We start from the raw sequence: 19,939 nt of genomic DNA, 5'->3' as shown, positions 1-19,939 counted from the left end.
ATGAGGTCATGAGAAAGCCTGTCATAAAGGCTGTAAAGGCTGAAAGGATAATTTTTATCACAAAATCCCAGCGGAGGCAGCCACCTCTCCTCTAGCACACACAATTGCATATTCTAATCAGTGTCTGCAAGGCCGGGGATGTTCAAGGTCTCCCTAAACTATCTTGACAGATGTGAAAGACTCGTGCACTTCTGTTGAGTGGCTGCTCTAAGGGCCAAATTACACCAAAGAGCAGAAAACGCTTCTGACATACTCCATCTGGCCTACTTCACGCCACCCAAATGTGATTGATGGTTGTTCGGGTTCCAGCCAGCCAGAAAAGAATGGGGTATTGTCAGGATTCAGGAAACATTTTGCTTTAACCTCTGAGAGAGGAGGAATTTGTTTTTATTGAGCTGAGTTGCCTGACAGGCTTTTTTTTTTTTTTTTTTTACTCTTTCCATCACTCTCATTCTTCCTCTCTTTCTCTCCCCATATCTCTTACACTTTTTGCTATTTATTCTCCTGATTAAGGTAAAATTAAATAGAATAAGCAATCTGCCTGCTCTTTCTGCAATGTAACCTTCTTTTTTTGAACTGTGCTCCTTTTTTCTCTGATAAATTTTACACCCAGATGTATTTAATTCTTTTTAATAAATCTCCCTTCCCAACTTTTAATCATTTTACAGTATATCTGATCTATGAGTTACTTTATCCTGGCTCAGCTCAGTCTTTGCAGCATAGGAAAAAATTCCAACTAAGGTTGGCAAATGTTAACATTGCTTACACCACTTTTGTCTTTAATAATTGGGGTAGTATCTGACGACCACATGCTGCAACACACAGTGTTTGGAAAGGTTGCTCATGTGAAGGCAGGACCTTTCTGAATTGTTAATGGCTGTAATCTCTTTCCTGTAGTGCATATCAGGTGTAGCATTTGAGGGTCTAGCAAGTTGTAAGGCAATTCCCTGTGTTTGGCATGGTGTACATGCTACTGCAGCAGAGGAAAGACTACACTCTGTGTGTTTGTAATAATTTCATATAATTTGAAGAGATTTACTGAAGAGTTTAGTGCAATCTAAGATATGTTGTTTCTTTTATCTATCAATATTAACAGGTAGCAATTAGCTAATTCTCCTATCACTCCTTGGAGCTGAGGGAGTACAATTTAAATAAAAATAATATTGTAAAGTCAGAAAGGCAAAGTAATTTTCCAGGTTTACACAGTACCAGTGGAAGGTCCGCGCACTCAGTTAGGACCTGTTGACTCTTGGCTCCATCCTCTGACCAGTGGCTGCTGCTCCCTGTTTTCCTAGTATGCGATTACAGTTATTGGAATGGGATGATTTACTTCAAGGTGAGTCTCTTTAACTAGAGTCTTTGGTTTTGACATTAGTTATAATCTCAGTGGGCTTAGGAGAGTGACACTGATTTATCTTGTGTCTTTTTGGAGAGCTTGGTGTCAAAACATAGAGCTGAACTTTTGTTAATGAGCAGGCAAGTCCTAGTCCTTAATTTGGTGCCAGGAGCAGAAAACAACATGTGGCTTTTGAGCACCTCAAGTCAGTCTTGATTTCTGCCTGCAGAGAGGACATCTTACAGTGCACTGCCAGAACAGACTGGCTGTGCTTTGAAAGGGTAGCTTGGCTGCTGGCTATTGTAAGGAGCTGACAGTGATGTCTGAATGACTTGCTCACCTGATAAGTAGCTATTCATGGCTCAGACAAACTGGGTGCTGCACTGATGAAAGGGATGTCTGCTTCTAAGGAGTAGCTGGAGGAGACACAGAGGGAAAAGAAATTACTTTTCAGAACTGTGATTTTCTTTTGTTTGAAAGATTCTGGTGTCTTCCGTTTTGGCATCACACTTGTGCTGTATATATGTGGGTTTCAGAATTTCCCATCTTTAATGTAACTCATTAGTTGTGCAGGCATGCAGCTAGTGTAATAATTAGTATTACAGGCGGCAGAATAATAGGATCTGCTCAAACTAATTAGATATAAAAATGAGGGATTTTTTCATATTAGGAGACAGCTGTGATAGTTAAACAAAAATCTGAAAGGCAAAATTGGGAGCTTTTACTCTTGCTTTAAAGAATGAGCCAGGTTTATTGAAGAATGGCCTCTGGCACTGACTGAGAGCCTGCAGTGAAATACAGTGATCTGAGCAGACACTGGCAGTGGATGCCTGGTGGGAACGGCATAGCTGGCTGTTATTATTGTTGCTGCTATCATGATTATTTGTATTGCATGAGTGCCCAGAGGCCCTGGCTGAAAAAAGAGTGCCATTGTACTAAGCACTGCATAAGCATTGTGAGAGGCAGTTTTGCCATGAATAATTTATGCCATACGAGGCTGAGAAATGTGAAAACCAAGAGAAAAACAGTGGTCCAGAGGGGTAAGACTGGGTTTCAAACACTTGGTTGTATTTCTCTGTGCCCCTTGCTAGTCTGAGGACAAGGCTTGTTATTTCAAGATGAAGCAAAACTCACTGGAAACTTTAGGCAATGAGACATGTCGCTGTTATTTGGCTTCTTGCTGCCATCACATGAGGAAATATGATTTTTCTCAATTTGAGTGGGAACAAGAATAAGCCATGTAAGAAAAATAAACCACAGTGGTGGTGACAGTGTGGACCAGCCTCAAGTTGCTAGTTAGCTGCCAGTGCAGGCCATAACTAATAAAATTTGGATATCTTTTAATGGTATTTTCTCTGCTTTCATTTCCTTATATTTCTTGAAGGCTTTGCACTGTAGTCTCCCTTGAGACTGCTTTTGTACCTTTGAAAAATTGTACTGTTTGGATAAATAATTTGAATGCATTGTCATATCATAACATAATATCAGTCTGTTTTTCACAAGTCTGATTTCAGGGAGCAGAAAATGCTTGTAAGAGGGGGCGAAAGAGAAATATATTTTTTTCAGTTTTTAAATCTTCTTCAGCTTTACACTAGCTTTTTGAAAAGACAAAGGTTGGCAAGTATCATGGGAAACCTAGACCTCCATGTTTGCTTACCTCCTGGTTTGTATTTCTGATTTTTTTTTTTCCTATGCTGCTCCAAAATATGAAAAACTAGTTCTTGTTTAACCCTCTTTGCCTGCAGGAGTTTCTTTAAGGGTTTAATACAGACCTTTGTGAGTGAAAGTTTAAGTAGCCTTGTGTGTGCCAATTCTGTTACAGGCTCATTGTCTCACTTTCCTGGCTTGCAAGAGCAGCCCAGCCTCCTTGGCATCAGTCAGTGCCCTTGAGCCATGAAAATGCCTGAAGCTGTGGGACTTGCTGTGATAAAAGATATGCCATCAGCAAATGTTTACACTCATTACTGTTCCCAGCAGTGAAACAGAGAGAAAGCCCTGTTCCTTCCTTTCTGTCCTTTCCTTTCCTTTTCTACTTCTTCACTTCCTTTCCTTTCAAGCTTTCTTTTTCCCTCCTTCTTTATCCCTCCATCTTATTTTCCACATCATCATCTCTTTATCGTTTCTTTTATCTCTGCTCACAGTGAAAGTTTTGCAGGCAAGTTTTCAGAGTGTTGAGCACTGATCAAAGCCAAGCCCTCTACCTTGCCCTCAGAATAGATTCTGTCTAGGGCAGATGCAGATGGCATAACTGAGAAATGCATGTGCCTGGTATTCTCAATTTACTAACATAGGGGCTCTATTCACAGTAAATCACAAATAACTTTCTGCTAAATAACAGTTTCTATATAATAGATATATTTCTATATAATATAGATCTCGGTTTGACATATTAAATGCTTCAATGTGTGATCTTTTTGCTGTACGGGTATATGACCAACCCTAAATGGATTATTAATACTTCTGTTTCCAGCATTCTCTTGCAGACATGTGGATGCAGAGGGTGAACTCTGAATGTATCACTCTGTGCCTTCACCTGTCTCACTGACATTAAGAGGGACCTTGTGTACAGCATAGATAGAGGGCTGAGGAACCAGCTGAGGCTGGGTCCCTCTTATGCGAAGTGTAGAATGTGACAAAGAACAATAGTGAATCCATACCCTACAGAAGCAGCAGGACAAATGTACCAGAGGCAGATAAGCAGCAGCAAACAGAAGAGCAAAATGAGGAACCAGACCCCTTCAGCAGTCTCCAATTGCAAACCAGGCTTCTCTTAAGAAGTTTATCCATTGCAATCTTCTGAATACTTTCTCTTAAGGCTCTAATATCATAGTTACATGTGACCCAGACTTAAAGAAAAAAAAACAACTTTCCTGATCTTTGTCTTTAGGCAATTAGGCCATCCAGCAAAACCAGAAAATGTATGTAGCTCTATTTAGAGAAACTTGATTTGAAAGTTTTCTCCTACGTTTTTTAGTAAAGGAAATCACCAAAATTAAACCTTTCTGATGAAAAATCCTTGTTTTCAACAAATTACTACTTAGGAAAACCCTTCCTGTAATTCTTGACAAGTTTTACGTAAGGATGTTAAAGTGTACATTTTTTAAGTCTTACATCCAAACATCAGGTTCAAGCAACAGCTTCTGACTGTCTAAGATAATTTCAGAGCTTTGTGGAAATTGGATTATTTTTTCCCTGCATTTGTTTCTTCCTGTAATTCCAATGTGAAAGAAAAAGGAATGAAACTTTTTCTATGAGTGGTTCTTTGGTCCATTTCTTTGTCAGATGTGTTAGTGTTTATCACAGGCGTAAATCTTGCTGCTCCCATTTATAACGCACAGTGCAGCTTGCCTTCTTGGCTTATATGATGCAGCTCCACCCTTTAGGTTTGAATTGGGTCCATCGTGTGTTCAGCTGGGAACAAATCCAAGTGTACCTGAAATGGAAATTTAGCAAAGTGAGAAGCAGAACAAAACCTGTTGAAGAAGAGTGACTGGAAGAGTGGAGAAATTGAGAAAAACAGACAACCAGAGAAAGATATTAAACAGTACAGACTTAAAGTATAGGGGATATGATCAATTGTAATATGTTAACGAAGTAAAAGTCACATCAAAGTAATTGATTCATTAGACACTTCCCTTCTACTGCTGTCTAGCTAGTAGGCTATTGCTTTTATTTCCATCCAGTAGAAATGTGTGTTGTTAAGAGTGGCTTTTCAGAACAATTCATTTTGGAAGAAAACCCCTATCATAATATAGTTTTTCTTTCTTAAACTTATTTGGAATACATAGCTTTATATAAGGCAGGAAAAGAGGAGGAAAGGAGTTAAATAGCCACAAAAGGTTCTCTTTCTCTAGAACAGAATAAATACCATATTTAAAGGGTATTTAAGAAATTAAGGGATTTCTTTCTATAGTCGTGAAAATCACAAGATGGTACAATTTATTTTCCTAAAGAGCAGTCTGAAGCCCTTCAGGGTGAGATTTTTTTCACCATGAGATAAAATCCCTGGCTGCGTTAAAGTCAAGTCTGCTCCCTCCCACATGGGTTGGCATTTCATGCCTAAAATTCAGAAGTTCCCTGCACCCAATGGCTACCACCATTGCATCCAGATCCTTTGGAAAATTTGCCCTTCAGAGAGCTCTTCAGGTAACCTGCCTTTCTCTATACTCAGTACGACTGAGTGCTAGTTCCTGGGAAAACTGCATCCTGAACACCTGATGCTGAAATTCTTAGCTCTAACCTTCCATCAGCACAGCTTTTGCTATTTTGAATGATTTATATTGTTTGATTTTTATATATAGGAGTTCAGCAATGCCATGAGTGAATCGTTACCTTCTTCTCAACAAACGAAAATAAATACCTGCAAATCTTGGCTTATAAAGCTTGGCTTCCATTAAAATGTAATTACCTCCCTTTTGTGCCTTCTACATTAAGAATGGCTTCAAATGGTATGTGGCTCCTGTTTGACATAATTGCTTTCCTTTGCGGCTTGCACAGCAAGAAAGAGTCTCCAGAATAATGATGACTATTTAAAGAGAGCTGCTGCCATTCCAGATTGCGTAAAGTTCTGCATATCAAATTAATCTGTTTACTTTATAAGACACTGGAATTTTTGTTACCGGTCATCATGAACCCATAGAAGTGGGTCCAGTGCTAATCCATGACCACACAGTTTTCAATCCTATGAATAATTCTTAGGCATACAACTATTCATAGGGTTATTTAGGTGATGAATGATTAGCTAATCCAGTGTGTGTGCATTGGCACAGTTTGTTCTTGCAGGGGTGTTTGTATAATGCTACGTGGGTATTTTTTATTGTGCTGGAAGTGCTCTGGGTTCCAGGCAGGGGAGCGAGATGGTTATGCAGTGCTTGGTTGCTGTGCTCTGCAGGGACAGCCAGGTAGTCTGAATTTGCTCTTTATGTGTGCCCTGGTTCAAGATCCTGGCCTCGGTCTGAGTAAGAGCACTGCTAGGCAGCCTGTCACTGAGGTTAATAAGAGGGAAAATGGAAAGCGTATGCTGTAAAACAGACACAAAAAATTCAGGACTGTTTTATCATCCTCATTAATATTCTGGAGCATATATAGCTTGCTCTTCCATTGCTTTTGTTTTGCTACAAGGATGCACGGAGATGGTAAAGCAAAGTATTTCTTTGAGGTGAAGGAAGCTCAGTCCAGAGTGGAAACAGTATAGCTCCTGCTGCTGCTTTCCTTAGTGTGGCTATGTGCTGAGCCACACTGGAGGTGGAAGGATAGTTTGGCTGAGGCACTAATGCACAATGCACCTGGAGCAGCAGACAAACAGCTACTCTCATCTGTTCCCTCTACTGTGCAGCCTGCTCACAGGCTTTGGTGGGGTTTAAAGAGTAAGCAATAGCATCTACCCATACCTCATTGCTGATCCTGCTGTGGATATCCATAGGAGAAATACTTTTTTGATAAGGCATTTAATGTATTAAAATTAATGTGTTTAACTGTAAATATCAAATTATTTACATACCTCTCATAAAATTTTACGTTGAGATGTTCTAATTCATGGCCTGTGAGCCAAACATGGTCTGTAGGATAATTCTTTTGCAGTTAGGTGCTTAGTCCTGCTGAGCAGATCCCTCAACTGGCCAAAGGCTGCTCTTCTGAAATCCTGTGTTCTCATCCTGCTTTTTGCTTTGCTCCTTCCTCTCCAGATCCTGAACTCCACTACAGGTAGCTCAAAAAGATACTTCCAACTGTTGTCTGGCTTAGCACTGCAAAGACTGGACCACTTAGCTTTAAAGCAAATGGTGCAGTGAGTAGATTCAGATTAAGATTTTGTGTGGGCTTGTGTGGGCTAGTGCGAACCTGTATTTCATGTGGTTGGGTCATCTCATCATAGTGGCTTTTGACATTATTGGTAGCACTTTTCTGCAGCAAACATATTCCCGGTAGCGGATGCACAGCTGATGAACAGATCTGTGGCTCTGCCTTTGCAAATACCACATTAATCAGACAGGTGAGGTGATCCATAGTGCTTGCACATGGCAGTGTTCTTCTCAAGGCAATCCTTGTTCACTGTGTTGCTTTTCTTGCTTGCTTCTGGCTCAACGCTGTATGTTGATGAGATCAAGCTGCTTTGCAGCTGGGGAGCAGTGTAGTGGCTTCCCCATCATAAAGGTTGTTTCAGTGGGCACTGCTTGACAGGTTACTATGATTTCTGATGGCAGGCTGGGACCACATGAAGACATCTGGTAGGAAATTGCTAAACCAAAGGTCTTGCATCCAGTCTGTGCTAAGCTGAATTGAATTTTGATAGTTTTCATGTACGAAATACAATTTTTGTTGGGATTGAATGGGATTATTGTTGACAGTGTGTCTAGGGAAACTTTACCTCACTTAACTAATACATGCCAACAACTGGTGCTGGGTCATGGGACTGCTGAGATTTCAGGTAACTCACATCATACTCTCAACTAGTTTTTGAGTATCGTGTCAGTGTTGGCACTGTTGGTGCACTGGCCCTTTCAATCAAACCTGGCTACCCTGTGAAGGAAAGTGCTAGAAGACCAAATCATCAGGGTGACTTGGATCACAGTGTGACTTTATGAACTGACTAGATAGCATGTCATAAAAGTTGAATGAGTAGTATAGGGTTAACAGAGATGAGGACAATAAAAGCCTGGATGGCACAGATGCAAAGAGTAGGTCTGAGAAATGAGGAAACATGAATAAAGTACATATTAGAGCAACTTTATAATTTGTTAGCCATGGGTATAATATAGCCTGTAGCCTGACTATCATCAAAACAGGTGGAGGACAGCTGTGAACAAACTTGTGCATGGGAGTATGAGCAGCAACGTTTTTGTAGGTCACTGCTTGAATATTAGTATCTGTGGTAGGATTTTTAAAAGACCCTAAGAACTGGGAAATGCTTGAGCAGTTTTCTTTTTTTCTTGTTTTATATTGTCACAACTGTGCAGGTGCATGTCATTTAATGGAGCAAATGTGCTTTGCATCAATACAGCTTACCTGTCAGAAGGATTAAGCTGTGGTTCTGATGTGAGTACCTTTAATGTGAGAAGAATTACATCCAACACAGGCGAGTTTTACTCTGCTGATGCATGATGCAGAATGACTTGTCTTTGTAGGCAGACAAGTTTGGCAGTTTGGGTGATATGCAGATTTTCACAAGGTAGAAAACAGGGAGCACTGAGCAAAGACATATATAGACACAAATATAGATGCAAAGGGGCCAAGTTCAGATGAATAAACAGTGGGTTGTCTGGTACCTCAAGTCAAGTTCAAGGCAGATAGTCTTTGAGGATGGGGACCTGATGCAATCACTTCACAGGAGTGACAAAACTGATGAAGGGGCTGGAAAACAAGTCTTACAAGGAGCAGCTGAGGGAACTGGGGTTGTTTAGCCTGGAGAAGAGGAGGCTGAGGGGATACCTTATCGCTCTCTGCAACTACCTAAAAGGAGGTTGCAGAGAGGTGGGTGTTGGTCTCTTCTCCCAAGTGATAGGTGATAGGACAAGAGGGAATGGCCTCAAGCTGCATCAGGGAAAGTTTAGATTGGACATTAGGAAAAATTTCTTCACAGAAAGGGTTATCAAGCACTGGAACAGGCTGCCCAGGGAGGTGCTTAAGTCACTATCCATAGTGGTGTTTAAGAGGCTGGTAGGTGAGGTGCTTGGGGATATGATTTAGTAGTAGACAGGTACGGTTGGAGTCAATGATCTCTAAGGTCCTTTCTAACCTAATGATTCTATGATTCTATGACTCCAGACCAAAACCCTTCTCCTGGTGGTAAGTGACTTGATCCCTACCATGAACTGCACATACTCTTCAGCAGAGTCCTTTTAGTGGTCAGCCCACATTTATATGTCTCCTTTGCTTTTAGTAAATTTAGCTGAACTCTAAAGAATGGCTTTCTGTTTGTCTAAATAGATTTTACAGATTCAGATGTCGGTCTGATTGATAAAAAGCTGTAGTTTCTTTCAGGGAAAGTGGTGTTGGGGAGGAAGAGAGAGTGTGAGAGAGAGTGCAATCAATACAGAATTACAGTGTCATTGGTACAGAGGGAAAATTAGAGCAAGTGGAGGATGTGGGTAAAAGGGTAGGAAGGGAAAAAAAACCTTAGCTGAAAGCAAATTAGATATTAACTTAATGAAAAATGACATTTTGGAATGACAGGTTGTAGCATATTGCTAGATTCAGTGAATATCTCTAGAGTGTGGATATGCACACACACACACACATAAAAAAAACCTAAACACAAAATAGGTATTTTATTTTGCCTTGACTAAAGGATTACTGAAAATAATATTTGTCTTGTTGAAAAAGATGAAGAAAAAAATGTTTATTTTGAAACACTAACACAAAGGAAAAACAGCCATCAAAGAGATATGATAACCTAATTCTGCCTTCTGCTGAAGGTACTATGGCCCTATCCATAGCTGAAAGTTGTCAGTGGCATTCTTTTGGCTTTAATGCGAGTAAGCTGGTTTTACCAGAGCTGATTATTGCTTGACTGTCTATGTTATACAAAATGGTCAGAGAGAATCATATTCGCAAAGAAGACTATCACCTTAAGTGCCAAGTGTTTGTCTCCTCATTCACAGTGATATCTGCTGTTTAACCTAAGATGGTTTTATTGATTTGTTTATTTGGGTTTTTGGGGGAGGAGGATGTTTTTTGAAAAGGAAGAAACACAGACAAGATTCAAAGGAGGAAAGTGAAATCTTGGTTAAGGCAAGCATGGGTCTACTTGCTTGCTGTTATGGCTCCAGGAAAGATGCTTCACAGAAACTGGGTTTCTATCTCTCTGTATTACCTGTTGTGCTATGTTTCATGGTGGTTCCCACAAGGATTTACTCATGTTCCTATTGAAAGCTGTTATTTCCTCCATTACAAGGTGACACATGATACAAGAGTACCTAATCCTCTTAATTCACATTAATTTCTTGGGTCCTTTTGTGAATTTCCTTTAGAACACCACACCACCCTATAGCACAGTGAAAATTACCACAGATGGTAGTGTAATATATAAACTTTCACTTGTACCTTCACATCCTTCCTTTTTTTTTTTTTACCCCAAATTAATCAGAGAAGCAGATGCTCCCTAGACTCTTTTCTGTCCTGTTGGTACCAGCTGGCTGAACAGACAGTGCTGTGGTGACTCCAGGCCAAACTTCAGTTGCCTCTCAAATATACGTAGGTGTTTGTCGCAGAAAAAAAGGGGAAGGGTTGGCAATAGAGAATCTGAAGAATCAAGTGAGCTTTCTCACCACACTCTGGAGTTGCTCTCATATTCAGAGAAAGCCAAAGACTAACAATGAAACAGAAAGGAAGCAAGGGAAGGGTATGTGTGGGTAGTGTGTGCAAAGTTTTCTTCCAGCTCTCTACTGAGCCATGACCCGGTTTCTCCAGGAGCTGCCTGCTGTTTTCTTGGTTTTGAAACAAGTTCCTGAGACAATGCTTTGCATGCCAAACAGGGTTAGCTGTTCAGATAGGAAGGGTTCTGAACTGGACATGCGCCCCCTCCTTTCCATCTTCTCTAGAGCCTTACTACTCCTTTTTTTTTTCTTCTTTTCCTTCTGTTTTCCCTTTCCTTGTTCAGAATGAGGAAACAAAATTAGTTCTTATGTACATAGAGAAAACAAGGGAAACTTTAAGGTGTTTCAATGAAATTTATTGCAGTGACTGCTAGATGCTAATTTTTTATGGTTATCGTTATCTTGACAGAATCCAAGAAGAAGAAAAAGGAAGGCAAGAAACAAGAGAAGATGCTGGATTAATGGAGACAACTTGGGCAATGTGAGAAAGGGACATCAGCAAACACGATCAGTTAACAATTTCATTTATACCTAGGCATTTTATCCTAAAATTATTTATAGCTTAATGGTACAATAGAAGGAAAAAAAGGAAACACAGAAAAAAAATAAATCCTTTTTTGTATTACTTTAGTATTTTTAATGTATAACCCTAACAACAATTTTTAGAAGCTTGTAATAAAGGACTCCAATCTCATTTAGAAAATTATGTCTATTGTATATTGAACAATGTAGAAGTTTTAAAAATATTTTTTCTCAAGTCTTGCCATAGGTCTCAATCTGGTAATTACTCCATGCAAGCAGAACCTGAACCTGTATGGAGCTCCGCTGAAGCCAGTGGTGAACATAGGAGTCTGGCTGAATGCAATTATATTTAAGATTGGGACCTTAACTCTGAAAAAAAAGGACTTGTTTCTTATGCTCTTATTACATCTAGATAACTATATGAAATTATTTGTAAGGAAAGGATGGGGGCATTTTGTTGAGTATTTACAAACGTTCACCAGAGCATCTGGTGCATGTTCATTCCAAAATGCTGCCATCACCAGGTAAAATGATGTAAACTCCCAACATCCCAATGTGCACTCCTATCCTAGGCCATATTGGATGTTGGCAGTAAAATTTCTGAAATCTTTCAACAGCTGGACATAGAGTCCTAATTTTTCACAATTTTCTAGCAATGATTTTTTCCAAGTGGAATGATAGCAAAGTGTTCCATTTTTTAGCATGTCAACACTGGTGGATGGTATTGTCCTCTGATTTACCTATAAATGCTGAAAATTGCTTTCTTTTATTTTTTTATTTTGCCAAAAGGGAGAATATCCTTTTCACAAAAATCTGGTTGAAATTGTTGGGATTCTGCCTGACCCAAGTCTCTTTGGTATCAGTCAGAACTTTCCTGATGATTTTAATAATAGCTGGTTGAAAAATAATGTGTCTTGTGGGAAGTAACAGAAGAAATCTGTTTGGAAACTGCCTGAGACAGTTCATATTTTTTACCAAAACAGGGACAATTTGTGGGATATGAAACCAGTAGGAATGAAATTAATTTTTGTTTCTCTGTTAGTAAAGCAGAAGGGAAATGCAAAGCAAGTCCCTTTTGCTTTCTCCCATTTTTATATAAGCAAAAAGCCCTTGGAAAAGCTCAGTCAACATGACAGTAGTTCTCTGTTTTTGTTATTTTTTTTAAATGGCCTGCAAAGGAACAGAAAAGAAAATTCATAACCAGCTGGTTTTCAGTTTGTTCTATTTTACCTATTTTAAATGATAAGTCCTGAGAAAAGTCACTAAGTAGAAAAAAACTCTGACAAAGGGCTGGTCTGTCCCCAGATAAATGTCGTTTAACAAAGTAAACAACTAGCAGACCAGACTTTTTAGAGGAGACATAAGGGATTTCAGTGCCCAAATTAATTTCAAAATCATTGCTTTTAAATTCTAGATCTTAAAATTCAACAGCAAGAAATAAGCTTTGCCATTTGAATAGGCTGCAGGCTTGCCTGCTGGTCAAGAGGAATAGTCTCCCTTGTACTCCTGTGGGTACCCCGTGACATCAGTGAAGCTGCAGCATGGTGTGTTCATCTGAGTAAATCGCATTGCTGTCTTGGTATTAGCTTGTAGACAAGCAGAGAGTCTTTTTCCAGACTAACATCACCCCCCTTTTCTATGCAAAAAAATTTATAACAATTGCAGAGCTTGCCCTCTTTTTTTCACACGGAGGGTATGGCTAATCTGAACTCACAATGAGACAAGTCCTTCTGTAGACGTTCCCAAGCCCTTTTGAAGCCAGCTAGCCAAGCCTGCATGTAGCTCAAGGTAGACTAGCCACACAATTATTTCCCAGACTCCTTGGGGGTGTTTTGCAGTTTGTGTTGATGTCCTTGTTATGCTGTTAGATATACCTGAGCCAGTGGTAAAAATGTCCCCAGCATGTGGTGGATGTGCAATGACCAAATCCAAAATCATGAAGGCTCATATTTAGGTGGTTCTGGGTGCTATTTGGTTTGTCCATGACCTAATCAAGTCTACCTGTGCTTGTGCCTCAGACTTAAACTAATGGATTGATAGGTGTGGTTGAAAGCAAAGGGAGAAGGAAGATTTTTCACTCACCAAAGGTTTGTCTGTCTAAATGCTGCATCAGTTCACTTGAAGTGGTTCAGCTTTGAGTGCAAGCACTGTTGCACCATTGTCTTACACTGGTTAATCTAGTCCATGTTTCATAGGGAGCTGGCAGGAGTTGGGAATGATGCTGAGACCACTATCCTTTAGCAAACTTAGATGTGACTTCGGATTTCCACTTATGTGTGTAAGAAGAAAATAAATTTCCATGTGAATTCTCTAATGCCTTATAGCCCTTCTGATTAACTGCCCATTTGGCTTGTTAAAGGGACATTCCTAATAGTTTTTTAAGGAGGCTAGTCAAGCTGCTATGGTGGTGTAGGGCCTCTATGGAGAGAGTTTACAGAAAACAAAGAAATAAACAAAACAATGCCATGTTAGGACTAGAAGAAAGCACAACAGTCCCTGTAGCAAAGGGTATGATGTAGGAGAACACTTCCTCTGTGCTACTTAGCCATGTATGTTTCGATCTTTATTGGCATCTTATTGTTGACAGTTACTGGAGTTGTATCGTCATAGTTTAGAAACAATTAAGTAAATTTCCAAGAAACCAGCAGAAAATATTCTGTGGAAACTCTGACTATGAAGGAGATGATAAAAGTAATTCATGGCAGAACACAGAGGAAGATTGAATGGAAGAGGTCAGTCAGGTCAGCTCTGAAAGGAGGTACCTAGTAACTAACAGGAGCAGTTGCCTCGCTAGTGGCATTATCAAGAAAGGAAGAGGCAAATATTTGAACAAAACCTCTTCCTACCCTATCTTGCTTAGTTTCCACTTGCGTTGTTCTGAAATGTCTCCTTATTTGCTTTCTAGTCTTCTACTCACCTTTGTTTGGGAGGGCAGGCTTGTCTGAGTGCTGTGGGTGTGGCTACTTCAGATGCAATATGTGGTTTACCCTTTTGGTGCTATCCTGTTACAGTGGGAAATGACTTAGCATAGATGTGTTGCTTAGATAGTTTAGCTGCCTGAAGCTTGTTTCACATATGTCCCTCTTGAGAAGTGGTTTCCATCTTCATTTGCTACAGCTGTATTATGGTATGGGGAGAGAAGAGAAATTCCCCAAATGGCAGACTTTTCTGAGCACTCAAATCTCTTAGAAAAGAGAGGGGTGAGTTGCTGAATATCAGCTAAGGATGAATCTGCATCCAGACTCTGAATTCTAGCTAAAGTGTTTAAGGCACGGGTGGACGAGGTGCTGAGGGATATGGTTTAGTGTTTGATAGGAAAGGTTGGACTCAATGATCCGGTGGGTCTCTTCCAACCTGGTTATTCTGTGATTCTGTGATTAGAGGAATTTGGGTATAGCTCCTTTCCCTTCCTCTAAGTAGGCTGAGCAGTGCTTCTAAGTAATTAGGCCTGTGTATGTCTTGTTTCAAAACAATATTTGATGATTGGGGTATTTTCTGGCTTTGACATGTCTCCTGACAAGAAGGGCTCATATTGAAAGAGAATCATGGCTTGTTAGCCTGGTGTATTTAACAGAACATAAGTGCAGCTAAATTACAGGGCAAGGCTTCAGGAAGGGAAAATATTTGCTTTGGAGGTAGACACAAAGTTGTAAAGTACTGATTCTCATCTTGTAATTCCATAATGACATTCTGGACTGTGCTGTTTTTCAAAGGAGAAAAGTTACAAGAAATGAAAGAATAATAATTGTAAAACATATCAACAGACAGTGTTGGAGACTTTGTTAAGAAGAGACAGATATGAACTCAGTGCATTTTATACAAACTATTTTTGCATGCTCCTTGAGTAAAGAAGACAGGATTACTGGCTGGCACATTTGTTTTTATGCTTTGCTTGATTTGTGCCTTAATGAAAATTAATCAAATGCAGAATGTTACAGAGAAGTAAAATCCCAGTCCAACTTCAAAAGAACATATCCAACAGGAGGTCAAAAGGAGACAATAGTATGTCTGTCTTTTCTAGCTTAGTTATGTTGCTGTTGATAGGTTAAAACATAGTGTATTTCTTTAACTTTGGTGTATGTCCTTCAGTGCTTGGCAAGTGACAATTGACAATTCAAGGAAAACAATGGAGCCTTAGGTGAACTGAGGGGAAGTGAATATTTATGGAGACTGTTTATGGAAATAGGCCTATGAACCCCCTGAAACTACCTGAGCGGCAAGCAGAGAGCATCTGAAGATAAAAATTGTGTAACATTCCCATTTGTTTAATGAATTCCCTAAAAACCTAATGAACTTTTTCTGAGTTTCTTTAGTCTAATGTTAATGATGAGGGTGGAACAAAAACAACCTGACTTTCCCTCAGTTAACAACATTAGTAATGTATACCTGCTACTTTTCTAAAGCAAAATATTGGTGAGGTATGCCATTTTGCATCTCCCAAACTCTTAGAGGAAGGGGAAGCAGTATGTTAATAGGGGTAGATATCTCATATTTAATCTTTTTAAAATCTCTGGGACAGCGTCTTCTGTGAACTTTAGACTGTTCTCTTCTTTGTGGGGACAGATTATACCTGTTGTCTGCCTTCTGCCATTCATCCCTAATTTTGATAGTATTTGTAGGTTTCCTGTCAATTCTGCTAAGGCAATCTACCTCTCAGCCAGACTTCTGTGAATATTGTTGATCCTTCCTCATGCTTGAGCTTGTACTCTCTGTTTCTTGCTGGATTGTTGCGAAACAGCCCCAGCAAGCACCTACCATCGGGTAGGGTTCATTGGGTTCTTCTAAGATTAAAAGACACAGTAGCAACTTGTTAATCAGAAGATTACAATGATCAAGGAAATATGAGAACGAGCAAAGAGAATCCCTTGATTCATTGGGAGGGTGTCTTGCTGGTAAAACCTTTGTCATAGCTCAACCTGGGCAAGACATCCTAAGGGACAGAAATGCATCACATTTGATGGAAGAGTAGAGATAATGATGAAAGAATGTCTGTCCTGAAATAGAAAACTCCTTACCTAGATAAACAGTGGCAAGAAGCTGCATCCTTTCTCTCTCTGTCCTCTGTTACCATCAAATTAAAGGGAAGAGACATAGTGCATAGAGCTTCAGGGATAGTGGAAGACTTGCCTGAGCAAAGAAGAGCATGAAGAGAGCCTCTTCCATCCATGCATGTGTGCATTTGGAGAAGGTCTAGTTAGTCTTGTTCATAGCAGCAGAAAACTTTGTGGGCTTTTGGACCAAACTCAATGATGCTGAAGTCTGCCTATTTTCCTAATGTTCCCTTTCTGCTTCCCTTCAAAATGGCAGTCCGCTTTGTGACCTCATCACTCTGACCTGAGTAGAAATGAGGCATTTCAAGGAAAACATAGGAATTCACCTATATTCAACTGTCATTATCTTATTGATAGGACTGTGCAATCCTTTTGCCCTTTCTGTAGTTTGCAATTTAAATGTGGAGTGTCTTACGGTCCCAGCTGGCTAAAAAGTCAGTAGGTACTAGTCAGTATTGTATCTACAGTTCTTATTCATTTCTTAAGAAAACCCTCAGTAACAAATAAAACCTACAACAAAACTGAAAGCATGTGCCCAATATATGAATTTACTGCTGGGATATAACAGAAACTCCCAGGTATTCTCATTTCAGAAGGTCTTTCAAAGTTAAAGACTGTACAAAAGCTTTATACCTTAAATTCTATAGTGTAAAGCTAGAAAAATGGATGTCCCCTGCAGAGCTGTTTTATGTATAACCAGTTTCATTGAATTAATTACACTGTTGAATTCCCTCACCCTAATCTACTTGGCAACAAGACATTATTTAACTTTTCTCATTAGGTCATTCATTACACTTCCCATGCTATAATTATGTAGTTCATCTAAGCTTTTACAGCTGAAGGAAATGGTTCTGATAATCCAGAGTGTGTGGTGGTTGCTGAGGGCAGCTGAAGCAGAGGCAGGCTAGTACTGCTGCAGCTTAGAGCTAGAAACCACCAGCTAGAAACCATAATGAGTATGTCATCATGAGACACAGCAGCTCTCTAAATATACATACAGATGTATTGCATGTATGTATCCATATACAAGGAAGCAAAATTACAAAAAAGTACATCCATAACTCAAAGTCTGTCTCACAACTAGTGCTGCCATGTTTTTAATCTATAGAAGATAGAGCTTTTTGTCCTATGTTGTTATTTACATAAGGATACAAAAGCGGCGTAGAGGATGAAGAGCTATGCTTCTTTCCACTCACCAGCGTATCAATCTAAGGATAGATGTGTCCAAGGAAAATGTGAAACACATGCCAATGAAATGGCCAATGGGACTTAGGATCAGAGTGATGTTCTCTGCTGTTGCACCATGTGCGTGGAAGGGCTTTGTTCAGAGCAAGTGGATGAACTGCCTCAGTTACATGTCAACATAGAAACCCAGGCAGCAAAAGGCTTTTTTTTCTCTGCAAATAAAAAATGAGGAAAAAAAGATGGAAAAAAAGCAAAGTAAAACAGAAATCATCTTAGGACTTGTAGTTTGAGTGTTAAACAGAAAGAAGGAATGAAAGTTAAAATAACAAAGCCTACATATCGTGTTAAATGGATTTCTAATTCTGTATATATCTATTAAACCAGTGCTATATGATATCTTCTTATGGGTTACTCTCTTTTTCCTATTCCTTTTCCTTTTTTTCCCCAGTTTGTATATTGATTTTGTAAGCTAGAAGTGTGATAGTGTGTTACCTTTTTGATTTTTTAAACTTGTATGAAAGCCATATATCCGTATTGTAGAATGAGAGCATTAATCCTGTAACATCCCTTAATGTTTCCCTTAGCTCTGTGGGATTGTGGGAGGCTCTAGTGACTGTATATGTTTACCAATTGTATCAACATAATTTACTTGCTCTTAGTGGCGATAAAGAATTAAATAAACTAATACACAGAAGTGTGGTGTTTTTATTTGATTGTGGAAACTGTAGAGGACTTCTGAAGTTTTTAAAATTAATTCCAAGTATTCTTAATGTTCTTTATTGTACTAATTTCCTAGCAGTTGTAGATGTTGGTTGTCACAGAAACACTTTTCTTTGTAAATTATAGAAATGTCATAGTCTGTAGAAAGAAATGCCAGAAAATGATTCTAGCAGAAAACAGCTCCTTGGTTTGTGCATACTGAAATCTGTCTGTCCCAAATTCCTGACACTTAGCAGTTCTGTAAAGCAGTTTGTTTCAACCTGTACACAGTTTTTTCAACCTGTATAATATTGGCACAATGATGGGTTACAGATGAGGAGTTAGAATTTTTTTTTTTAAAATTACTCTATCAGCTAAGCGTTGGGAAAACCTTATCCCCAGCCCTGTCGTACTCAGCTGTTTAACAGTGACTTTAATGTATGTGTGTGTGTGTGTATGTGTGTGTTCTGTGAGAAGTGATTAATCTTCAAGAGTAGAACAAAGAAGTTAAGTTACACTGATGGACTAAGCAGAATTATGCAGAAATTCAGGTAATGCTCATTATATGTTAATTTCTCTTTTTGTTCTTCTGTTATCTTTTTTTTACTCAAATCTACTTTCTTTTCCAAATAGTTTTCCTGGGTTTGTTTCCATGTCCAAATATTAGTTGAAATGTTAGTGTAATTTACTACTCCATACAAGCCGTTCCATCACTCACTTCCAAAAGAGGGAGATGCTTCACACTGGTTACAAGACTAGGAGATTTATACAGGCTTCTAAAATTGTTTGGAGGAAAGTGTAGCATTATGAGTTATGAAAACTGACAGTACATTCTTCAAATCCCTAATGGACTCAGCAGCCTAAATCCTATCATTGGAAAGGAGACCAAATGCTCACTATTGTTTAATTACAAAAGAAATAAAATATTTCCTTTTTAATAGGCTACTTAACAGTTAGTAACATTTTTGGGTTACTGAATAATGAGAGAATTTTAAGATGCTCTTATTCTTCTGTGGGAGATACCTGATCTGATCAGTAAGCCTGAGCTCCTTGGGGATTATCTCTAGTCATGCTTAGTTTCCCAAAGCTCCATCTTGTAGGGTACACAAGTCTCTGATTTCTCCTGTTTCTTCTGTCTTTCCCCTGTCCTTCCCACCTCTGTCCCCAGGTGCTGACTAAGCTACAAAAAAGTCTGGCAAGGAGCTTTTGGATCAGCTCTCCTCTGGTGGGTTGCCCTCATGGAATAGTGTCTTAGAAGGCCATCTCTGTCTTTGCCTTTTTGTTATGTATGGAATATATAAATGGAGACAGCTTCATGCAGAAGAGGCCAAAGTTCTGCTGCCACTCTCTCCTCCAAACGTCTGGCGGTGGTGGTTCATTATGTGGGCTGATCGCCAGCGGCAAGTAGACGAAATGTCCATGCAAAAGTAACTGCTAGCTGTGTAAAGGCTGCTTTGAGAACTGTAAGACCCCAGAGTTCAACCTATGCACTACTACAGCTGAAGTGGAACACCTGTTCCTACTTCATCATCCCTCTGGCCTTGCACAGGGTAGAATTGTAACTAATAATCAAATGCATGATGTGTACGTTCAGAGAGACACACACTCACTTAATCCATTGCCTTGTAGATGGCAGAGCAACACCTTCTTTTCACTAAAAACAGAGAATCTGCCCAATCAACTGTTCATGTTCAAGATGAAGCATTCCCACAAAGTAATAAAAAACTCTTTGTCCCTTGTTGCCTTTTGTGGTGATGTGGGAGGTTACCTACACAGAGACTCGCTCTTGGTTTATCTTACTTAGCCTGTGCTAATCATCTCTAGAGAAACCCAAA

General features: G+C 39.4%; 1 protein-coding gene across 2 annotated transcripts in view; it reads left to right on the top strand.

Moving 5' to 3' along the window:
* The window catches only part of PTN (pleiotrophin), a 77,260-nt gene extending 63,083 nt beyond the window's left edge, over positions 1 to 14,177 (top strand). For both annotated transcript variants that reach the window (XM_069858703.1, XM_069858713.1), the window contains exon 5: positions 11,057 to 14,177. In XM_069858703.1, the coding sequence (XP_069714804.1) occupies positions 11,057 to 11,109 (53 nt within the window). In that variant the 3' untranslated portion in view covers positions 11,110 to 14,177. The remainder of the gene's footprint in view (positions 1 to 11,056) is intronic.
* Positions 14,178 to 19,939: the final 5,762 nt, after the last annotated feature.

The sequence above is a fragment of the Phaenicophaeus curvirostris genome, chromosome 1 (assembly GCF_032191515.1).
Source record: "Phaenicophaeus curvirostris isolate KB17595 chromosome 1, BPBGC_Pcur_1.0, whole genome shotgun sequence".
NCBI classification, from domain to species: Eukaryota; Metazoa; Chordata; class Aves; order Cuculiformes; family Cuculidae; genus Phaenicophaeus; species Phaenicophaeus curvirostris.
This window is presented reverse-complemented; position numbering and strand designations above follow the sequence as displayed.